At 37.3% G+C, this 23,720-nt stretch overlaps 1 protein-coding gene across 1 annotated transcript in view; it reads right to left on the reverse strand.

Annotated features, from left to right (window-relative positions):
- AFG1L (AFG1 like ATPase) overlaps positions 1–23,720 on the reverse strand; it is a 194,573-nt gene that overhangs the window by 109,345 nt on the left and 61,508 nt on the right. The window contains exon 6 of the mRNA XM_055535271.1: positions 15,656–15,755. Within this exon, the coding sequence (XP_055391246.1) occupies positions 15,656–15,755 (100 nt within the window). The remainder of the gene's footprint in view (positions 1–15,655; positions 15,756–23,720) is intronic.

The raw sequence follows: 23,720 nt of genomic DNA on the forward strand, positions 1-23,720 counted from the left end.
AAAAAAAAAACAATGAAAGACAAACAACAAAATGTTACATAAAATCTTGATTACAAAAATACTACCATCCATACACTTATATATTTACTGCAGTAGGTCAAACACCAATGAAGTAGTTTTTCACACCAGAGTTTCATTTTATACACAGAATCAATGAATGGAAATATCATGACTGGAGTCTTCAATGAGAAAACAAACCTTAGGTACTTTGGGGAATCCCTGTACACAAAGACGACCCCAAAGCGTCAGGCAAAAACTAGTGGCAAAGACCTTGACTCTTCGGTTAACTTTTAAAACCATCTATTTCATTATCAACTGTGACAGGCTGAGGCTCAGCCAGCAGCTTTCACTTTAGCCCTAAAGGTTGTCTTCAGAGTCTGAAGTGTGTGTGAGTGCTAAGTCTCTTCAGACTCTGTCCAACCCTATGGACTGTAGCCTACCAGACTCCTCTGTCCATGAGATTCTCAAGGCAAGAATAGTGGAGTGGGTTGCTGTGCCTTCCTCCAGAGGATCTTCCTGACCCAGGGATTGAACCTGCATCTCAAGATGTGGAATCAAACCCACATCTCTTATGTCTCGTGCATTGGCAGGTGGGTTCTTTACCACTAATACCACCTGGGAAGCCCAGTAGTTGTGTATGGATGTGAGAGTTGGACCATAAAGAAGGCTGAGCGCTGAAGAATTGATGCTTTTGAATGGTGTTGGAGAAGACTCTTGAGAGTCCCTTGGACTGCAAGGAGATCCAATCAGTCAATTGTAAAGGAAATCAGTCCTAAACATTCATTGAAAGGACTGATGCTGAAGCTGAAGCTCCAATACTTTGGCCACCTGATGCAAAGAACTGACTCATTTGAAAAGACCCTGATTCTGAGGAAGATAGAAAACAGGAAGAGAAGGGGACAACAGAGGATGAGATGGTTGGATGGCATCACCAACTCGATAGACATGAATTTGACCAAGCTCCGGGAGTTGGTGATGGACAGGGAAACCTCACATGCTGCAGTCCATGGGGTCACAAAGAGTTGGACACGACTGAGCAACTGAACTGAACTGAGGTTGTCATAAAGCACTGGCTTTGGGTCTCCTGTGACATATAGCAAATTCCCACTAGCTATCTATTTTACATATGATAATGTATATGTTTCAATGCTACTCTCTCAAATCATCCCACCCTCTCCTTCCCTACTGTGTTCAAAAATCTGTTCTTTATGTCTGCGTCTCCTTTGCTGTCCTGCAGGTAGGATTATCAGTACTATCTTTCCAAATTCCATATATATATACATTAATATACAATATTTGTCTTTCTTTCTGACTTACTTCACTCTGTATGATAGGCTGTGGGTTCATCCACCTGATTTGAACTGACTCAAATGCCTTCCTTTTTACAGCTAAGTAGTATTCTATTGTGTATATGCACCACAACTTCTTTATTCATTCATCTGTCAATGGACATCTAGATTGCTTCCATGTCCTAGCTATTGTAATAGTGCTGCAATCAACCTTGGGGTACTTGTGTCTTTTTCAATTATGGTTTTCTCAGGGTATATGCCCAGTAGTAGTACTGCTGGGTCATACAGTAGTTTTATTCCTAGTTTTTTAAGGAATCTCCATACTGGTGCTTTCAATTTGCATTCCCACTAACAATACAAGCATAGTCCCTTTTCTCCACACCCTCTCCAGCACATATTCTTTGTAGATTGTTTGATAATGGCCATTCTGACTGGTATGAGGTGATACCTCATTGTAGTTTTGATTTGCATCTCTCTGATAATGAGCAACGTTAAGCATCTTTTCATGTGTTTATTAGCTATCTGTATGTCTTCTTTGGAGAAACTGTTTAGGTCTTACACCTATTTTTTGATGGGGTTGTTTTCTGGTATTGAGCTGCATGAGATGCTTGTATATTTTGGAGATTAACCCTTTATCAGTTGTTTCATTTGCTATGACTTTTTCCCATTCTGAGGGTTGTCTTTTTACCTTGCTTAGTTTCTTCATTGTGTAAAATCTCTTAAGTTTAATTAGACCCCATTTGTTTATTTTTGTTTTAATTTCCATTACTCTGGGGCTTCCCTGGTGGCTCAGAGGTTAAAGCGTCTGCCTCCAATGCGGGAGACCGGGGTTCGATCCCTGGGTCAAGAAGATCCCCTGGAGAAGGAAATGGTACCCTACTTCAGTATTCTTGCCTGGAGAATCCCATGAGTGGAGAAGCCTGGTAGGCTACAGTCCATGGGGTCGCAAAGAGTCAGACACGACTGAGCGACTTCACTTTCATTTCACTTTCCATTACTCTAGGATATGGGTCATAAAGGATCTTGCTGTGATTTATGTCAGTGTTCTGCCTATGCTTTCTTCTAAGAGTTTTATAGTTCCTGGCATTACATTTAGGTCTTTAATCCGTTTTGCCTTTACTTTTATGTACAGTGTTAGGAAGTGTTCTAATTTCATTCTTTTACACATACATGACCAGTTTTCCCAGCACTGCTTATTGAGAGACTGTCTTTTCTCTATTGTGTATTTTTGCCTCCTTTGTCAAAGATAAAGTGCCCACAGGTGCATGGATTTATCTGCAAGCTTTCTACGTTTTCCATTGGTCTATATTTCTGTTTTTGTGCCAGTATCATATTGTCTTAATGACTGAAGCTTTGTAGTATAGTTTGAAGTCAGGAAGGTTGATTCCTCCAGCTCCATTCTTCTTTCTCAAGATCATTTAGCATTTAATATTTAGGGCTATTATTTAACTATTGTTTTCTTTTGGTCTCTTCTGCTTTTTCTTCATCTGTTCTTTTCTTGCCTTTTTAAAAATTATTTGAATACATCTTAAAATTACTTTTTGTCAGCTAGCCTTTATTTTATTTTTCTTATTGTTCTAGGGATAACAACATATAAACCTCATTTTATACTGCTTTGCTGTATTGAGCTTTGCAGATACTGCATTTTTTTCAAATTGAAAGTTTGTGGCAACCCTGTGTTGAGCAAGTCTATCAGCACCATATTTCCAACAGCATTTGTCCACTTCATGTCTCTATGTCATATTTTGGTAATTTTCACAATATTTCAAACTTTTCCCTTATTATATATTTGTTATGGTGATCTACAGTTAGTGACCTTTTATGTTACTGAAAGTAGCTCTTTTGCCCCTTTCCTGCTTGTCCATTTCTGCTCCCCTCTATAATTAAGAGTCTAATTATAGGAATGAGGTTACTAAGCAATTGAAACTAACTCCTGATTTAAGCTCTCTTGAATGCTGTACCATGCCTTGTCAAATCTGTTGATTCTTTTCCTATATAAAAAGAAAGAAAGAAGAACCAAGCAGTTACAAAATTACTAGCTCTCTACCCCCAACAGCCTCTTTAGCAATCCCGCAGGTAGATCATGAAGGCAAGATAACATCTGAAGAGTCAGCCACTCTGCACTCAATGGAGAATGATGCAGAACCCAACATCCTACTTCAATGATTCACTGAGATTCTTTCCCCCACCCCATTTTTCCCTTTAAAAACTGTCATGGCTGAGCAGAATCTTTGGAGTTGGTTTCTGGACATGAATCTACCTTCTGCCCAGATTGCTGCCTTTTATGATTAAAGCACCTTTCTTTTCTACTGACACTTGCTTCTCAAATTATTGGCTTATGAGCAGCAAGCAATCAAATCTGGGTTTGGTTACATTACTATTATAAAAAGATATCAACTCACTAAAGGTTCAGATAATGATTTGCATTTCTTGGCAATAAAATATTTTTTAATTAAGGTGTATATGTTGTTTTTTAGACATAATGCTATTACACATTTTATAGACTACAGTAGTATAAAAAAATCTTCAGATGCACTAGGAAGTCAAAAAAATTATGTTCTTCACTTTATTGCAGTACTTGCTTTATTGCAGTGGTCTAGAACCAAACCATGAAATTCCAGATGTTCAAGCTGCATTTAGAAAAGGCAGACGAACCAGAGACAAACTGCCAACATCCGCTGGATCATCGAAAAAGCAAGAGAGTTCCAAGAAAACATCTACTTCTGTTTTACTGACTATGCCAAAGCCTTTGACTGGGTGGATCACAACTGTGGAAAATTCTTCAAGAGATGGAATACCAGACCACCTGAACTGCCTCCTGAGAAATCTGTATGCAGGTCAAGAAGCAACAGTTAGGACTGGATATGAAACAACTGACTGGTTCCAAATCAGGAAAGGAGTATGTCAAGGCTGTAATTTGTCACCCTGCTTATTTAACTTATATGCAGAGTACATCATGAGAAATGCTGGGCTGGATGAAGCACAAGCTGGAATCAAGATTGCCGGGAGAAATATCAATAACCTCAGATATGCAGATGATACCACCCTTATGGCAGAAAGCAAAGAAGAACTAAAGAGTCTCTTGATGAAAGTTAAAGAGGAGAGTGAAAAAGTTGGCTTAAAGCTCAACATTCAGAAAACAAAGAAGATGGCATCTGGTCCCATCACTTCATGGCAAATAGATGGGGAAACAATGGAAACAGTGACAGACATTTGGGGGGGGCTCCAAAATCACTGCAGATGGTGACTGCAGCCATGAAATTAAAAGATGCTTGCTCCTTGGAAGAAAAGCTATGATAAACCTAGATAGCATATTAAAAAGCAGAGACATTACTTTGCCAACAAAGGTCCATCTAGTCAAGGCTATGGCTTTTCTATTAGTCATGTATGGATGCGAGAGTTGGACTATAAAGAAAGCTGAGCACTGAAGAATTGATGCTTTTGAATTGTAGTGCTGGAGAAGACTCTTGAGAGTCCCTTGGACTGCAAGGAGATCCAACTAGTCCATCCTAAAGGAAATCAGTCCTGAATATTCACTGGAAGGACTAATGCTGAAAGTCCAATACTTTGGCCACCTGATGCAAAGAACTGACTCACTGGAAAAGACCCTGATGCTGGGAGGGATTGGGGGCAGGAGGAGAAGGGGATGACAGAGGATGAGATGGTTGGATGGCATCACCAACTCAATGGACATGAGTTTGAGTAAACTCCAGGAGTTGGTGATGGACAGGGAAGCTTGGTGTGCTGCAGTCCATGGAGTCGTAAAGAGTCGGACACAACTGAGCAACTGAACTGAACTGAGGATCAAACCTGCAATATTTCCAAGCTTACCAGTATCCTTAACTTTTCACACTTAGAATTAATATCATACCACTTCACACACAAAAATGTAGAAACCTTGCATCCATATAAGTCCATCTAAACACCCCACTTTGTACTATGTGTCATTTGCATTCTATCTACATACATTATAAATCCCACAGATGATGTTATAATATCTCATAAAACAGTCATTTCTATTTTTAATAAATTAAAAATAAAAAGTAGTTACTTATATTTACTCCAATATTTACCACTTCTGATGCTCTTCTCTTCTTCTTGAGGATCCAAATGTCTGTTATCATTTCCTTTCTACCTGTAGAACTTCTTTTAGAATAGCTTGTATTGCATATCTGATGCTAATGAATTTGTTTAGCTTTCTTTGATATAAGAATATCTTTATTTTGTCTTTATTCTTGAAGGAAATTTTTATTTGATATAGAATTCTTGGTTGATAACTTCTTCCCCAGCATTTTAAAGATGTCATTCCACTGTCTCTAGCCTCCACAGTTTCTAATGGAAGTCATCAAGATTAGTCGCCAGTCCAGGTTTGATGCACGATACTGGATGAGTGGGGCTGGTGCACTGGGACGACCCAGAGGGATGGTATGGGGAGGGAGGAGGGAGGAGGGTTCAGGATGGGGAACACGTGTATACCTGTGGCAGATTCATGTTGATATATGGCAAAACCAATACAATATTGTAAAGTTAAAAAATAAAATAAAATTAAAAAAAAAGAGCTAATCGTTGTTCCCTGTATTTAACGTCATTTTTCTCTGCTGCTTTCTAGATTTCCTCTTTACCTTAGGCTTTTAGAAATTCGATTACAGTGTATCGAAGCAGTACTTTCTCATATTTATTCTGCTTGGATTTCACTGAGGTTTTCTTGAATCTGTAAATTTATGTCTTCACCCAAGTTGGGGAAATTTTTGATCAATATTTCTTCAAAAGTTTTTCTACCCATTATCTCTCCTTGCCTTCTGGGATTCCAATTAAAAATATATTAGAAAGCTTGTTATAGCTCCACAAATTCTTAAGTCTCTATTTCTTTTTTTTTTTTCTTTACTTCTGTCATTTTCTATTCTTCTTCACATTGGCTAATTTTAAGTTCTCTCTGGCTCTTTGCTGTTATCCCCATTCTGCTATTAAGCTCTTGAAGTGAATTCTTATTTAAAATACTGTCTTCTTTTAGTTTTAAAATTTAAATTTGGTACTTTTTTATGGTTTGTATTTCTCTGCTGACATTCCTTATCCTTTCATTCATTACAAACATATTTTCTTTACCTCATTTCCCCCTAAATTATAGTTACAGTCCTTGCTTTAGTCCTTGTTTGCTAATTCCAATATCCGGGGCATATTGGAGTTGTTATCTGCTGATGGCTTTTTCTCTTGAGAATGGGTAATATCTCCTCATTCTTCACCTTTGGATGGTATTCTGGACCTTCTGGATTCTGTCTCTGAAAACCGTTGATATTTTTGTCTTAGCAGGAAATTACCTTGGTTGGACTAAAACTATAAACTCAAATCTAAGTTCAGTACCCTATCCTTAGGAAGCTTCTAGTTTGCTCTGCAACTGTATGGTTCAGAGGCCAGTCAGAGAATTTATACACAGAACTTGAGACCCTGGGGCTATATCAATCTAGTTCTCCTTGGGATTCATTTTTCATTTTCCAGCAGCTGTGCTTGCCCTAAACGCTGTTATCTGGTTATTCTAGCCAGAAACAGTGTGGTTTTTCTATCAGAATTTTAGTCATTAAATGCATCACTCACTTTATCTGCCCTAAAGCTGATAACCATTTTTTTAAAAAAAAGAAAGAAAAAAAATTAAAAGAAAATTCTCTTCATTTTGGTTCTCTTCCAGGTTTTGTCTCCCTTCTACAATCTTTCTGGGACCTTCAGATAGTTGAGTTACATATTTTGTTCAGAATGTATTATGGCTGTCTGCAAGAAGGTCTTTTGGTTAGGAGCTTATTCAGCCACACCAGAAGAAGTTTTAGTTTTTAATAGAGGATGTAACCCATTTATTATATTTCCTGTCATTGACATGCCTGATTGTGTTCCATGCTTTTTATTCTTTTTTTCTGTTTCTTCTGCTTTCTAGCTTTTGCTTTAAGAAATATTTTTACTTTGATCCCTTGTCTTTTCTAGCAATTTGAAAAGTAGAAGGGGTATCTTAAATTCTAATATACTTGACAATATATATATTATTTTTTTCCTAGTTATCAGTGCCACAAATATTGACACTATCACTTAGGATCTGTAAACTCTCTCTTCAAGGGGAACAAAATTTACAAATAAATAAGCAAGCAGAAACTACAAATATTCACTTAACCTCAATTCACTGTTATGATCAATTTTCTTATTTCCAACACTTCTTTGTAATAAGTTCACATTTTAAGACCTCTTTCTTCCAAAGGACTCACTGACTTTTTAAAAAAATCTTTTCATTCTTTATTCTCTTTCTGCACAATGCCAGAGCTTCATAAGTGGTTTTCCCTCATCACTGATTTCATTTTCTATAGTTTCAATTCTACACTTCAGTGTTTCTAATACTGATTTTAACTGATTTAATTTAAACCCCTTTATCACATGTAGCTTTTTTTAATTTCATCTGAATTCTTAGTAAAAAGGTTTCAACCCGTTTGTTTGTCTTCTCCCAGCTTAGATCTTCTATATGACAGAGTCTATGTTTCCCTTATTTTTAAAGAATACAAAACAATCTTCTAATGCTTGCTTACTTCTCTTTCCTACTTATTGTTCCCATATTAAAGTATTTTCTATTTACATAACCTTGAAAAAGGAGTGGTATGACTAATCTTCAAGAGCTCCTGTAATCTAAGATATATGGTGATTCCTCTTTCCCTATACACCTAGTCGTTCTTATAATATTTCAGTCTGTACTGTATGTAGTTCACTGTTAAAAAGTGATAACTGACATCCTTGTCTTGTTCATTCTTGTAGTAGATATACCACAACGTTTCCAGGAAGCATACTTCTGTCTTTTGAACTGATATACATATATTTGGTATCATATTAAGAAACTCTCCATCTATTTATATGTCATGGTGTGACTACATCAAGATGCTGAATTTTGTTAAGTGCTCTTTTATGCTTTTATGGAGAACGTCAATGGATTTTTTTCTCCCTAGAAGTATTGTGTGTGTGTGTGTGTGTGTGCTTAGTTGCTCAGTCGTGTCTGACTCTTTACAACCCCATGGACTGTAGCCTACCAGGCTCCTCTGTCCATGGGGATTCTACAGACAAGAATACTGGAGTGGGTTACCATCACCTCCTCCAGGGGATCTTTCCCACCCAGGGATTGAACCTAGGTGTCCCACATTGAAGGCAGATTCTTTACAACCAGGGAAGACCCCCTAGAAGTATTAATATGATAAATTACATGAGCATGTGTGTGTGTGCATGTACCAACTTCCCAGTGATATCCAGTCTTTTATTTACTACAAACAGATTGGCTTGAGTAAGAATCACACAGTGTTGTTGCCTGATAATCTAAATAACACAGGATTATTCTTGGACATTATAAGGCTATCTATAGTATTTTCACTATAATAAATAGTGAATTAAAAACTAAAAAGTCCAAGAGACTTCCCTGGTGGTCAGCTGGATAAGAATTCACCTGCCAATGCAGAGGACACAGGTTCGACCCCTGGTCCAAAAGATTCCACATGCGGTGGAACACCTAAGCCCTGTGCGGCACAACTACTGAGCCCGTGCTCTAGGGCCTGCAAGTCCCAACTACTGGGCCTGTGTGCCACAACTGCTGAAGCCCACACACCTAGCGCCTGTGCTCCACCGGGAAAGCCACCACAATGGGATGCCCTTGCGTTGCAAGGAACAGTAGTAGCCCCAGCTCACTACAACTAGAGAGAGCCCGTGTTCAGCAATGAAGACTCAGCAGCAGCAAAAATAAATAAACAAATAAGAAACTAGAAGTCCACAATGCATTCCTCAGTCAACAAGGGATTTTTTTCTTTTAGCACTTTTTGTTTTACTGTCAAAAAGCATAGCCATTTCAACTTGCATATTGTTTTTCTCTACAAAAATATATTCGTATTTTTGATTGAACAAGTTCTTACGTTTAATTATTAATTTCAATTTAATTAACTTAATCTACCAATCTATTATTAATTTGTTCTGAGAGTCTCCATGCACTTAATCTATAGTATTGCTTTTTCCTACTAGAATATCATGAAATTAACAAAATTTTGTTAGAAAGTGAGTAGCATATATATGATATTTTAATTTTTGTTTCTGGCTCTTCTAATGATCTGACAGTATCATCTTCAAAATGTAAAAATATGTCTATTTGTACATGAGCATTTGTACATGTACATTTGTATTTACCTAAATGACAAAAATGCTAAATAAATCATTTACTTGAGAGTTTATAAAAGTAAGAAACTGAATATAAACTAACCTAGATATATTTTATCTAAAAACTTCCCAGCAATTTCCTATTCCTGTGGATCCTCTCTGCTTCAAGAATCTTAACCAGATTACCCTAGAAAATGTAAAATAGCACTCCATGTGTTGTGTTACAAATATTTAAAATACATTAAACATATTTTGAGCTTACAAGAAAGTAGAAAAATCCCTGCAGACCAGTAAACAATCAGGAAGCTAAAAGCCAAAGTAGTAATCATGAGCTGACACTGGTTTGAGATTTTAACAACTATGCGGTGTAGACAATGAGGCCATGGACTGAGCAAGGCAGGACTTAGAAGGGAGGACTAGAAAAAACAGTGACACTCAGGCAGTCACTCTTTGGTACCTTATTCCCTTTACCCCTCAAGTATTGCTTCCCTCTCTTTACTTGTACTGGACTTTCCCAGACTACTACCTCCAAAGCTATTTTCTCTTCCAAGTTCCTAAATTCTGGCCTTGCTTTTACTGGCTAACAATTATTTTCTATTAAAATTAAAGGTTTCTAATCACTTTCTATTAAAATTAATAACATTTATCTACAAATTGACAATAAAGGTATAACTGTAATTTCTACCAACAACCCTTTTCTTAATTGATGCATTCTAATGAGAAATGGAGGGGATAAGATGAATGATGTGGAAAAAAGTTAAGCATAGCAGCTAAAGATAACAGAGGGGGGAAAAATACAGTGTTCTTCTCCACTAGGCAGTATCTTCTGGACTTCTAGCCTCCAGATTATTCTGTCTTTATTGAATAAAGGCACTACCACCTACCCAGTTGTATGAGCCAGAAATTTAGAAATTGTCCTTTCCCTCAATATCCAACCTATAACCAGGTGATACCCATTTTACTCCTTAACTATTTTTCAAATCTATCCTCTCTGTATCCTATATCAAGTTTTCTCAACCTCATATCTATTGATATTTTAGGCTTGATAGTTCTCAGTTTTGGGGGGGTGGGTATCCCTGTACACCACAGGATGTTTGGGCAGAATTTCTGACTTCTACTATGAGATGCCAGTAGCGGCACCAACTCCTCCTTACTGCCGGGTGGTGACAATCAAAGATGTCTCCAACATTGCCAAATAGCTCCTGGTTTGCAAAATAGCCCCCAAGATGAGACCACTGCCTTATACCAAGTTATTATCATTTCTTGTTATTACCATATATTGTATATATAGCAATAACCTACTAGAGTGTCTCCCTGAATCCACCATATTACTGTACCCCATCCTATAACCCATTCTCCATACTATAACCAGAGTGGTATTCCAAATCCAATCATACCAGTCCCTACTTAAAACACTTTAGTGGCTTCCCATTTCTCTTATAATAAAATCCAAAATCCTTATTACTGCTTTATAAGGTCCCAGTTCTCACTTCTCCAGATTCATCCTGTACCTCACTGTATACTACTTCCCCTTCATTGGTGTATTCCAGCCACATTGGCTAGCTTTCAGTTCCTCAAACAGGTCATTCTCTCTCCAATCATTGCGCTTTGCTTCAACCCTCTGCCAAGAAGGTTCTTCTCCCACCTCGCATAACACTCTGAGAATAAGCAGAAGCTATTTTGAAAATAATAATAAGTATCCAGGGGCTAGAGATTAACAGCAGTAACCTAAAGAAAAAGTTGAATGCATTCTGATGGCTGGAAAAGAGGACATACTATATCTGGGATGGGGTAGAAAAAGATCAGTGATGACCAACAAGAAGGAAAGATAGAGGACAGTGTGTCAAGAGTCACAAAACCTACATTCTAGCCTCTGTTCTGTCACTCACTATCCATGCCATTTCTTTTTAATCTATAAACAGGAAAACTAACTTTTTTGTTGTCCACTTCTATGAGGTTTAACACATGTAACCACCAGTACAATCTAGATACAAAACAGTTCCAAACTCCCCCTCAAATTCTCTGGTGCTGGCCTTTTGTAGTCAAACACCTTATCACTCCAGGCCCCTGGCAACCACTGACCCATTCTTTGTCCTGCACATTTACCTTTTCCTGACATTCAAACTTAATCTTCCTAAGTCTTGTTTCTTCACTCATGAAGAAACACACACACACACCAGCAGGAGATGGCATATATATATAACATATATACCATCTTCTTTATATTAAAATAGTAAGCTACTTATGATGACTGATTGTCTGCCATGGTTAAAAAACCTGGTGTATGCTAAGCATCCCATCTAGATTCATATTTAGAAAAGGCTTTCTTTAAATTTGTGGCTAATGCCCGATTTTTGGAATCCCGCATCTTGGACCTTCAGTCTCCTCCATAGGGACGGCTCCATCTCAGATTTCTACGTGCTACCTTGGTGGGCCTGTAACTTTGTTTACTCCTACAAAGCTATGAGCTCCAGAATGTTCCTAACCTCTCCTGTGGTTGGCCTTCCTCAGTTTACACACTGCAGTAGCTTGAGCAGCCACTGGCAATTTTCTTCTCAGCAGTCTTTGCTTGGGGAGTCATTCCAAGCTTGTTCAAGCACCTTGCTCTTTATGAACATAGCTTATCCTGAATGCCTAAAGGTAATACTGAAGATACTATTGAGTCAACAAGTCACAGGAGTAGAGTCAAGCCTTCTGTCCCCATTGATGATCTAATATGAAAAAACTCATTGCCTTGTCTCATAGGGCTGTTACACTAGTAAATCACAAGAATGAGATACAGAACATTATAAGGATTTTAATAAATGCATCTGAAAAATCATTCATAATTCTCTATAGTATAACAGATTACGTATAACTATAATTGTTTGAATAACTAGATCTTAAGGTATTCATGAACTAATTAATGTTTCCCTAAAATAAGGCATCTAATGGTATACAAGAGGAGTCTAAACTTGGCCTAACCCTGCTGCTGCTGCTGCTGCTGCTAAGTCGCTTCAGTCGTGTCCGACTCTGTGCGACCCCATAGACAGCAGCCCACCAGGCTTCCCCGTCCCTGGGATTCTCCAGGCAAGAACACTGGAGTGGGTTGCCATTTCCTTCTCCGATGCATGAAAGTGAAAAGTGAAAGTGAAGTTGCTCCGTCGTGTCCGACTCCTAGCGACCCCATGGACTGCAGTCTACCAGGCTCCTCTGTCCATGGGATTTTCCAGGCAAGAGTACTGGAGTGGGGTGCCATTACCTTCTCCGGCCTAACCCTATTTATATATTTTAATTAATGAACAGCTGAAGATATAGAAGCACAATTACTAAGCTTATAAATGTCATAGCTAGTAGGGGTAGCTAAAAATAATGTTAGAATCATACTTCAAAAATATCAACATAAATCAATAATACGGAAAAACATAGACAAATTAATAAGCTGAAATAGGAAGAAAAAAGAGATCAACTACAAAAATAGAGAAAGAGAGAGACCTAGTTTGACAGCAGCTCACACAGTAATATCTGGGCATATTAGTAGATTACAAATTCGCTATAAGTCATTAATGTGACATGACAATTTAAAAAAAAAACAGAACAAAAAACTCACACCACTACATTGCTCTTCTCAGGTTCAGTGATGAGCTCCATGTCACCAATTCCAATGATCAACTCTCAACCTCATTTTTCACCTCCTAGCAGCATTTAACAAAGGTGATCATCCATCTTTTTTGTACCATTTCCCTTTTCCTTGTTCAACATACTCTTGGCTCTCCTACTCATTGGCTGCTCTTACCAGCTTCCTTTAGGACAGATGACTCCCAAATTTCTATCTCCAGTGCAAACCTTTCCTTGAAATCCAAATTTATATGCATCTGCCTCATAACCATAGACACCCCAGAACCCTACTTCCACCTCCCTTCCCAAATTAGCTTTTCCTATAGTCTTTCCCATTACAATAAACAGCCAAGTTACCCTTCCAATTGCTCAGGTGATAATCTTTGAGCCATTCTTGATCTTTTTTTTTAATAACCCATATTCATTCTATCATTAAATCCTTTTGACTGCGTGCAAAACCTGACTACTCTCACCACCTTCACTGCTCCGTCATCTGCCCTCAGGATTGTTACGGTCATCTTCTAAACAGTCTCCCTACTTCCAACCTTGAAACCTCACTCCCACAATCTATTCTCAATACTGCAGAGAGAACCTTTAAAAATACACATTTACTCAATATTCATTCTAAGACTATTTACTGAGATCAAATTATGTGCAAGGCATTATTTCAGGTGCTTAAAATATATATATATATGTGAAAAAAAGAGGTAAAAGTTGTTGCTCTCTTAAAGTTTTTGTATCCTGGAAGAGCACAGATAATAAACTATAAATACAGTAAAATAAATAAATAAATGAAGTACATGGTAGATCCATAAATGCTACATGAAAAAAACAGAGCAGGTTAGAAGAAGCAGTGCCAGGGGAAATGGGATGGTTTGTAGATTCAAATGGGAAATGAGTCTAGGTGTCATTGGCAAAATAACCTTTGAGCAAAGACCTGAAAGAGGAAAGGACTTAACCATGCGGATATCTGGTATAATAGCATTCCAGTCAGATGTTAACATTCAGTTCAGTTCAGTCGCTCAGTCATGTCCGATTCTTTGCGACCCCATGAATCGCAGCATGCTAGGCCTCCCTGTCCATCACCAACTCCTGGAGTTTACCCAAACTCATGTCCATCGAGTCGGTGATGCTATCCAGCCATCTCATCCTCTGTCGTCCCCTTCTCTTCCTGCCCACGATCCCTCCCAGCATCAGAGTCTTTTCCAATGAGTCAACTCTTCGCATGAAGTGGCCAAAGTACTGGAGTTTCAGCTTTAGCATCAGTCCTTCAAAAGAACACTCCGTACTGATCTCCTTTAGAATGGACTGGTTGGATCTCCTTGCAGTCCAAGGGACTCTCAACAGTCTTCTCCAACACCACAGTTCAAAGGCATCAATTCTTTGGTGCTCAGCTTTCTTCACAGTCCAACCTTCACATCCATACATGACCACTGGAAAAACCATAGCCTTGACTAGATGGACCTTTGTTGGCAAAGTAATGTCTCTGCTTTTGAATATGCTATCTAGGTTGGTCATAACTTTGCTTCCAAAGAGTAAGCATCTTTTAATTTCATGGCTGCAATCACCATCTACAGTGATTTTAGAGCCCAAAAAAATAAAGTCTGACACTGTTTCCACTGTTTCCCCATCTATTCCCCATGAAGTGATAGGACCAGATGCCATGATCTTAGTTTTCTGAATATTGAGCTTTAAGCCAATTTTTTCACTCTCCTCTTTCACTTTCATCAAGAGGCTCTTTAGTTCCTCTTCACTTTCTGCTATAAGGGTGGTGTCATCTGCATATCTGAGGTTATTGATATTTCTCCCAGCAATCTTGATTCCAGCTTGTGCTTCATCCAGCCCAGCGTTTCTCATGATGTACTCTGCATGTAAGTTAAATAAGGCTGACAATATATAGCCTTGACATACTCCTTTTCCTATTTGGAACCAGTCTGTTGTTCCATGTCCAGTTCTAACTGTAGCTTCCTGACCTGCATATAAGTTTCTCAAGAGGCAGGTCAGGTGGTCTGGTATTCCCGTCTCTTTCAGAATTTTCCACAGTTTATTGTGATCCACACAGTCAACATTAAGAATACATAAAATACTATTTTTTGATAGTATTCAACCTTCAATTGACCGCATGATGGGCTGAAAGATACAAGATTTTAACTTGCTGTTTTTATCTATATTTTCTTATATTTTAATTCTTAAACAATGTCCTAATAAGCCACAAGTGCTTTTTCAGAAATGATAAATGAAGTATCAGAAACCACTTACGCAGGCAAGCTTTAAGTCTTTTCCCAAGATTCAATTAGGAATTTTTCCTTTCATTTCACTAGTTTCTTTCATGACCCATAAAAAGCAGAAAGGCCAGTATTTTTAATATGCATATCGAATACTCAGAGAAAAACTGCAAGTGCGTCAAACACAGGAGATCACCTGGATTTAGCATGCTAAAACATTTTCAAATACAAATACCGACTGATTTTTCAAATTAAGTTAGCTATAAAACCTAGGATAAAACTAAGTCATCAGATTTATTAACATAATAAAATGAGTACAAAATTATGAATTTTTAAAAGCTTATTCATTTCCACCTAATTGGATAAGACTAGCACAATGTTTGTTTTTACCTTCCGGTGGCCTGTTGGATGTTGCCACAACGACGACCCCATTTTTGAACAGATTTTCAAAAAGCTGTTTCAGAATCATGGCATCAGCAATGTCAGTGACCTATGGACAGCAACACACTTGTTTTATTTTAATTTTACTTCTGCTCTAACAAATTTGCTAATGGCTCATCTTTTTTTTTTTTTAATATGGAAGTGAATTCCAAGAGAAAAATTCTAATTATCATGAAGAAAAGAGTAGATAATTAAAAGCATGGAAGACCGTAGTCGGTTAAACTTGACTCTTCTTTTTTGCAAGCCTATCATTTCTACGCAAATTATCAAATGATTCTATGTTAACTTCTTTCATAGAACTACAGGTGGAAAGCACAGATAATTGTCCTAAACATTTAGGAAATCTAACTAATTAGAACTAACATAACCAACTCCCCCCTCATACTCCCCCCTCCTACTCCCATTACAGCCTCTCTCCCCAAATAAAGAGGAGAGAGGAAAAAAGAGAGAAAAAAAAAAAAAACACACAGGCTGTTTGAGATTTCTAACACCTTTCTGGCAAAGGTCCCTGAAAAGGTGACTTTAAATGGTCATGGGACTTTAGAAATAAGGACAAGTAGCCTGTGAGACAAAATCAGCTGCTGTTGAAAATAGAATGATATGACATAGATACTATTGTGCAATTGTTGCACAAAACAATTCAACAGATGGCCCATCACAAAAATAAGCAATTTCATTGTTCTTTTTAAGTGCCTTCTATTACTGTCCATGAATAATCAAAAGGCACTGCAGTCATTTCCAGCACAGCCAGCCTCTGCTAACCTTCACAAACACAAATATTCCTTCTACAAAAAAAAAACCAAAAACAAAAAAACCAACCTTATAAGAATGGTTAACAGGGTGCTGAAAAAAAAATAGCTTCTGACTAAAACAGAAATAAACAATGCAGATAAAACTATTTCATCTAAGTTAGAGATAATATGACCACTGATACTTTCTAAGATTATTTTTTAATCCACAATTAACAGGCAATCTTAATGATAATTTTTTTTAAAAAGCTTTTTAAAATCACAAAGAAATACAGAAATTAGGGAGGGAAGGAAGTTGACTTCACAAATAAATATATAGTGAAGGTTGATATTAATTATTGCACCTTACCCTATGAATATAATAACATGGTTTTGGCTACTCTCAGTGTAAAAATGTTCTGATCTTCCTTTAACAGCACATTTTAGGTAATCTCAATAAAACGTATTTTATATTCACAAAAATATATCACATAATATATATCACATTAACCATGTTAAAGTACACAGAAACTAGTGACATTTTTTCAAATTAGATCAAAATACTAAAAGTGACCGACTAAATGGTTGTAACACAACTAACAACAATCTGGGTGACAGAAGTCTAAATCACTTCTCTCTTTCAGCTGATACCTCACTCAAAAGTTTAATTATTTCCTTCCCACCTGAACAAAACCAAATCAAACCAGGATATGGGAATGTGCAGATCTTTTTTTTTTTTTTTTTTTTTTGCTGTCTCAGGCTTTAACTTTAAACCATTAACTAAAAAAATTTGAAAAGACCTAAAGAATTTACCAAGTGGTGATTAAAATGAAAAGGAAAGTGGTACTGATATTATTTAATTTAGAGCTTAGGATCACTGTCAAATTTTGCTTCCGCCAAAACACTCACAGAGAAGGCTCTTTTCAAATGCTTAAACACCAGTGGCATTTCTGATGAGAGGACAGAACAAGCTTGCAAATTTTAGAAGCAACTGCACTTTTAAATTGGATTCCCAATACACTGACTTTTAAAAAGGATGGTTATTAATTAAAAGCACCCAATTTTAGAGAATAAAAATGATCATTTGACTATCTCACTGATTTTCTTGAAAAAAATTAAAATAGCTTTTGTGCCCTAAAGGTTCAGATAAGTGAAGGGACATTTACCTTATAACACTGTGCAAAGGTTTAAACTGGAAGTTGAAAAAGCAAGCAATAAGGACTGGTGGTTGAATTATAATTTGTTGTTTTTGTATTACAGAATGTTTTTGCTCTAGCAGAGTAAATTAACTTGGAGAAGCTATGGCTAATTAATAAAGCAGGAGTCACTTGGTGTAGCCAGGCGCCAATGCATACTCTTTTGATCTTGTCCTTGCACTTGTTCAGCTTTGCTGGGGAACAGTAATTTTACAGTATAAGTGAACAGAAGACAATTGGCCACACATTCTTGAAGAGCGAGCTTTTTCATCACCCAGCATTTCATTACCACCAGGAACAAAAGAGAAGGCTACAGATTACCACTAAGGGTAGTCTGCTAATACAGAGTGGAGACATTTCATTAGCATTAAAGAGAAAAGATTTTTTTATGACCTAGAGTTGCTTTCCATCATGACTCACTTAAGTAAAAAAAAGGAAAAAAAAATCTAATGGTTAATTTACATGTGTAAGTACTTGAGTCTCAGTCATCTACTGATTGGTACAGGGCCATGTAATGAGTGACAAACATAAGCATGCATTATTAGTAATTAGTATTAGCACAAAAATAAGCACCTATTTTTTATTAGCAGTTTTTAATAGCTTTCCTGTTTTATAAAAACGGTCAAAACTATTTTTTAAATGATATTGATAGCTTATAGAGGAGAATTTTGCATGATATTCTGCTCATCAGAATTCTTTTTTTTTTTTTTGGACCATATTAGTAAAATATCTATCCAGTGTCCCTAAAAGAAACATGAGAAAACATTTTAAAAAAAATTCAGTCTCCTTCAGTATTCTGATATCTTCAGAATCATAAATGGCTTAATAATAAACATTAATATTCAAAGAGAATATAAATGAAGACCCTAAAGAAAACTTTAAGGAAAACCTATTCTTTTATTTCAGTAATTATTAAAACACATAAAAATATTCTATCTAGACAAATATCTCAAACAAGAACAGTGCATTTGATAACAGGTAAAACTGAAATACTACGCTTGGTAAAACTGACCTTCTGCAAATGTAATCTGAATGCTACCAAAACATAATCTTAAAAAAGCCCTAAATTTAAGAGAAAAGAAAGAATATATTATTGTTTTTAAGCAACAATTGTTCCTATTCATCCCCCTATAAAATAAATATTATATTAACACCATCTAATGGTCAATAATAATTAGTTAAAAATTAAGACCAGTAATAGGATTCAATTTTTAAAGTGAAGTGGTGATTGCAGACACACTGTCAGAGATTAAAGTGCCTAAAAACTGCACTAGCAAATCAGCAATGCATGTACTAGGCTTACTAGGCTTTAGGATAATTTCTACATTCTATCATTAAAAGATTTTCTAAAAACCCATCTAGTTCTAGGTCTATATATTTAAACATATAATAGAAGACATATAACATAAAGAACATACAACATAGCCTTTATTACTAGTGAATAAGAGCACTGATGATGGATTCAAGAGTTACCAGCTCTGTAACCTTGGAAAAGTAACTCAACTTCTCTGACCCTTAATTCTCTCATCAATCCAATAAAGGCAGTAACAACAACTACCTTGCAAAATCATTAGATATAGTAAATCCTCAAGAAATGTTCACTATGACTGTTACCTCTGTATGTTATGTATGCGAGGATAAGACCATATGATTTTTATGTAACCGTTTAGAATTTTAGATGTAGATGGAATGATACACAGCATAGCACAGTAGTTAGGAGCACAGGCACATACAGAACACTCAGTAAACAGTAGCTAATATTATTACAGCATATACTGATAGAATAAAAGCACCCTAATAAATAAATGGTCATTGAATCCAACAGTTAGTTCACAAAAGATGGATTTAACAGTAAGCAAATATATACAAAAAAGACCAACCATATTATTAAAAGAATATAATTAAAACAATGAGATCCCATTTTTCACCTATTAGACAAAAATGCTAAGATAATTCAGAACATTGACAGGAAAAAATGCAGGTTGTTACATATGAAGGAAGTGGGCTTAGTTGGGGGACTACTTCAATAACTTCAATAGTTATTAATTGATACTAAGATTTATTCATTCATTTGCTCGCTCATTATTATTTGTTCATTCATTTATACTCAAGCACTATTCTAGACATTTGAGATACATCAATCAGCAAAACAACCTTCGAGTTTACACTCCTGTAGAGAAATATGTATAATAAGTAGTAAACAATAAATAAGTAGAAATATGTCAGAGGTAATATATGTTATGAAAAAAAAGGATAGGGGTTTTAGAAGTGTGGGAGTCAACTGTATTTTTAAACAGGTTATCGGCCTTGTTAAGGGTATAACTAAGCAAAGATCTGAAGAAGTAAGAGAGTATCATGATGGACATGTAGGGGAGGCCATTCCATGCAGAAAGTGCAAAGGCTTAGCTTGTTTGTTCTAAATTGTACAGACGCTGGGGTCAGAGCGCTGGTGCGGCAATACTCTGAGATATCATTTTATCTTCTTGATTTTTAGAAAAGGAGGACAAGTAGAGACCTGAACTGGCAGTTAACCCAGTTTTGATGTGCTAGAAGGAGCTTTTCTAAGACCAGTGGAAGACAGTCCACAGGATACTGAAATTAGGAAATCTAGGCTCTGCTCAGTGATCAACTCTGCCCTCATTCTTGCCCTTATATTCTCCCTTTCCCTGGCTTTTCTCCAAAGTGAAAGTGAAAGTGAAGTCGCTCAGTCGCATCTGACTTTTGCGACCCTGTGGACTATAACTTACCATGCTCCTCCGTCCATGGGATTCTCAAGCAAGAATACTGGAGTGGGTTGCCATTTCCTTCTCCAGGGGATCTTCCTGACCCAGGGATTGAACCCCAGTCTCCTGCCTTGCAGGCAGACGCTTTAACCTCTGAGCCATCTCTGTTTAGCGATCTGTTTAGGCTCTGCTCAGTGATCAACTCTGCCCTCATTCTTGCCCTTATATTCTCGCTTTCCCTGGCTTTTCTCCAAAAAGTATATGCAAATACTAGTCTTTTCTTGCATGCAGTGATAAGCTCCAAGGTTCAAGTTTGGTACTGCAGGGAAAACAAAAAAGCAAGACTATCAACATTTTTCATTCTAGAACATTCAGGCCAACTTTGCTCAAGGGAAGAGGGTAAACGCTACCATACTAGCATGCTACCCTGAAATACGGGAGCAAATAAAAGCAATCAAGTTGTTTTTCAGTCTCATTCTGTAGTCTTTCTGCATATTTTTTTCAGAACTCCAGTGAGAAACAAGTATTTGGTATAAAAACTGCCAATACCTATGGTTCCCTAATCTATGAAGAAAATAGGACTGGAAAAAGTAGGGAGCATTCAGTGAGTCTGAAAGTAAGAGTGATAAGGTTAGAGAGGAAGCAGGGGCTGGTGGGGAGCAGGGTTGAGCAAGGGGGATGACACCATCTTGAAAAGTGAAAGTCTTAGTCACTCAGCTGTGTCTGATTGAGTAGCCTGCCAGACTCCTCTGTCCATGGAATTTCCCAGGCAAGAATTCCGGAGTGGGTTGCCATTCCTTTCTCCTGCCTTATAATCCCATCTTATAATATATTCTGCCTTAGAGTTTAAGCCGTTTTAAGTTGGGTTTTCTGTTACCTGCAGCCAAAAGCATCCTAATGTATACCTCTTCTCTTTGCTTTTCTTGGGCTTTGGTTCATCAAGGTAAACCTCCTCCCATTAGAGGTAACAGATATTAAGGAAAATGACATTTCCTCACATTAGTTTACTTCTATTCACTCTATCTGTTCTAGATCACAGGAAATTTTTTTTCAATACAGAAGATAAGAGCAAGACATAAATTGAATAATTCCTTTCTCATCAAAACTCTTGGCAAGAAACAGGAGATTCAGCTAAAGGAAAGGGCTTGTTTATACTTGAGATCCCAGGATGAAACAGCACTGAAAGCACCTCCTAGGAACTGGTGCTGGAAACTGGCCTGAAATTACAGGTTGCTTTGGAGAGCTCAGCAGCTGTCTAGGGAGGACCCTGGTACTCCTTCCACTAAAGTGATTCAGCTACTTCCTAAATCTCTTTGTTCTTGGCTCATTACTAAGTGGGAACTTCCCTCTGTACCTTTTAGTTCAAATACACAAGAAAAAATGTATGACTGGCTTAATCACTAGGCCACACCACACAAGTCCATGGGTGTTGACAAGCTTGTAGACTAGCTACTCATAGATCAGATGTCCTGACATGATCCATGTGACTGTGGGACAGATAGGGTCCTATAGAAAGGAATAAGGCTCTTTAAGACAACTGGGGTGAATGAGTAAATGAATGAATGAAGCAACTCCAGATAAAGTAGGAGATGACAGACAGCTGTGTCACATTCACTTTCTCTTTGTTAGCAGGCAACATTTTATAAGCAAGGGGTCTGTCTCCCTCTTGATCTCCTCTAATATATAATTTGAAAAATCTTTTCTGTTGCCTTACATTTCATTTACAATACTTGATTCATCCTGATAGATAGTTGCTTTGTTTTCTCCTTCACAACCATGTATCAATTTTCTAAAATTTGAACTCAACAGAGAATATCCAGCAATCAGACAGGTTTCTGTTAGGACCTCACTATGAGGATGGCAATATGATTTTCATGGGCCCTTTAACCTTCAGAAGACCTTTCTTCAATTAAAATATAAATTTATTTAAACATATATATAAATATACATCTATATACCTATAAATTACATTTTATAACTGTGTTGGTATAAACAAATATAGTACAGATACAGACGGATACAGGCTGGATTCACTATTGATATATTCATTTCTTCTCCAAATTATAAAAGAAATTATTTTCATGGGTCCCTTAAAGTATCATGGACTCTCAGCAATGAACCTGTTGTGCCTAGTATGTATTTGGCCCTGCTTGGCATAAATCTTCTCAGGATCTTTGCACAACCAGATTTTTATCTTCTCCTAACATTCCTAAACAGTCCTGTCAATGGTCCTGCCAACTCTATTAGTTATTTCCATCATGCAGAATAACTATTTAATAGAATTAAGTGAAGTAAGGACACTTTGTAAGCTATGAATTTCTTAACAAAGTTTGGGTAATAATATACTTTAAAATTTTTAATTTCAATACCTTTAATCAAAAATTTAATGTGTTGAATACCTGATAACTGTGGCAAAAGAAGGTACTCAGAGTCATGTACCTAAAAGTTTCTTTTGTTTTAAAAAGCTGACACAACACAAGTAACATACAGAAGTAGTGCTTTGTTCACATTACTGGTTTCCCTGTTTCAGTAAAACTTCTGTTTCTAAGGGGGAAAAAAAATTTAACTCTGTCGATTCAATTTTGTTTAGAGATATTTTGGTTAAAACTCATAATGAGAAACCAAGAGAGATGGCGTTCAGTGATTCATCACTGACTTGTTGAAGGCCACGTAACTCTTAACTCGGTGCTATTTTTAGAACTAAATTAAGGCCCTCTCTTTCTGTAGTACACTCGTGTACTCATGTACCTCTTCAGGGCAGCTGAGGAACATCTCTTTCCGTAAGCCTTTCTTCAGAAGACCTTTGCAGTTCTACAATACAAAGGGTGAATGCGAATGCCAGGCTGTCTGAATACGACTGAAGGGAGAAAGAGGTAAAAATTCCTCCTCCCCAGATGGTTCAGTGTAACACCATTACTGGTTAATAAAAATTCTCCTTTCTCCTCTATCATAAACTGAGACCGTTGTGAGCTGTGTGTATTGAGTTGCTGCTACAGCTACTGCTAAGTCGCTTCAGTCGTGTCCAACTCCGTGCAACCCCATAGACGGCAGCCCACCAGGCTCCCCCGTCCCTAGGATTCTCCAGGCAAGAACACTGGAGTGGGTTGCCATTTCCTTCTCCAATGCATGAAGGTGAAAAATGAAAGTGAAGTAGCTCAGTCCTGTCCGACTCTGAGAGACCCCATGGACTGCAGCCTACCAGGCTCCTCCATCCATGGGATTTTCCAGGCAAGAGTACTGGAGTGGGGTGCCATCACCTTCTCCAATTGAGTTGCTAGAGGAGACCAACTTGCCTCATTTGGGATAAAGGCATCCTGGCCATAGATCTACCCACTAACTCGCACAGAATAACAGGAAATAATGCACT

This window comes from Bubalus kerabau, chromosome 9 (genome assembly GCF_029407905.1).
Source record: "Bubalus kerabau isolate K-KA32 ecotype Philippines breed swamp buffalo chromosome 9, PCC_UOA_SB_1v2, whole genome shotgun sequence".
Lineage (NCBI taxonomy): Eukaryota > Metazoa > Chordata > Mammalia > Artiodactyla > Bovidae > Bubalus > Bubalus kerabau.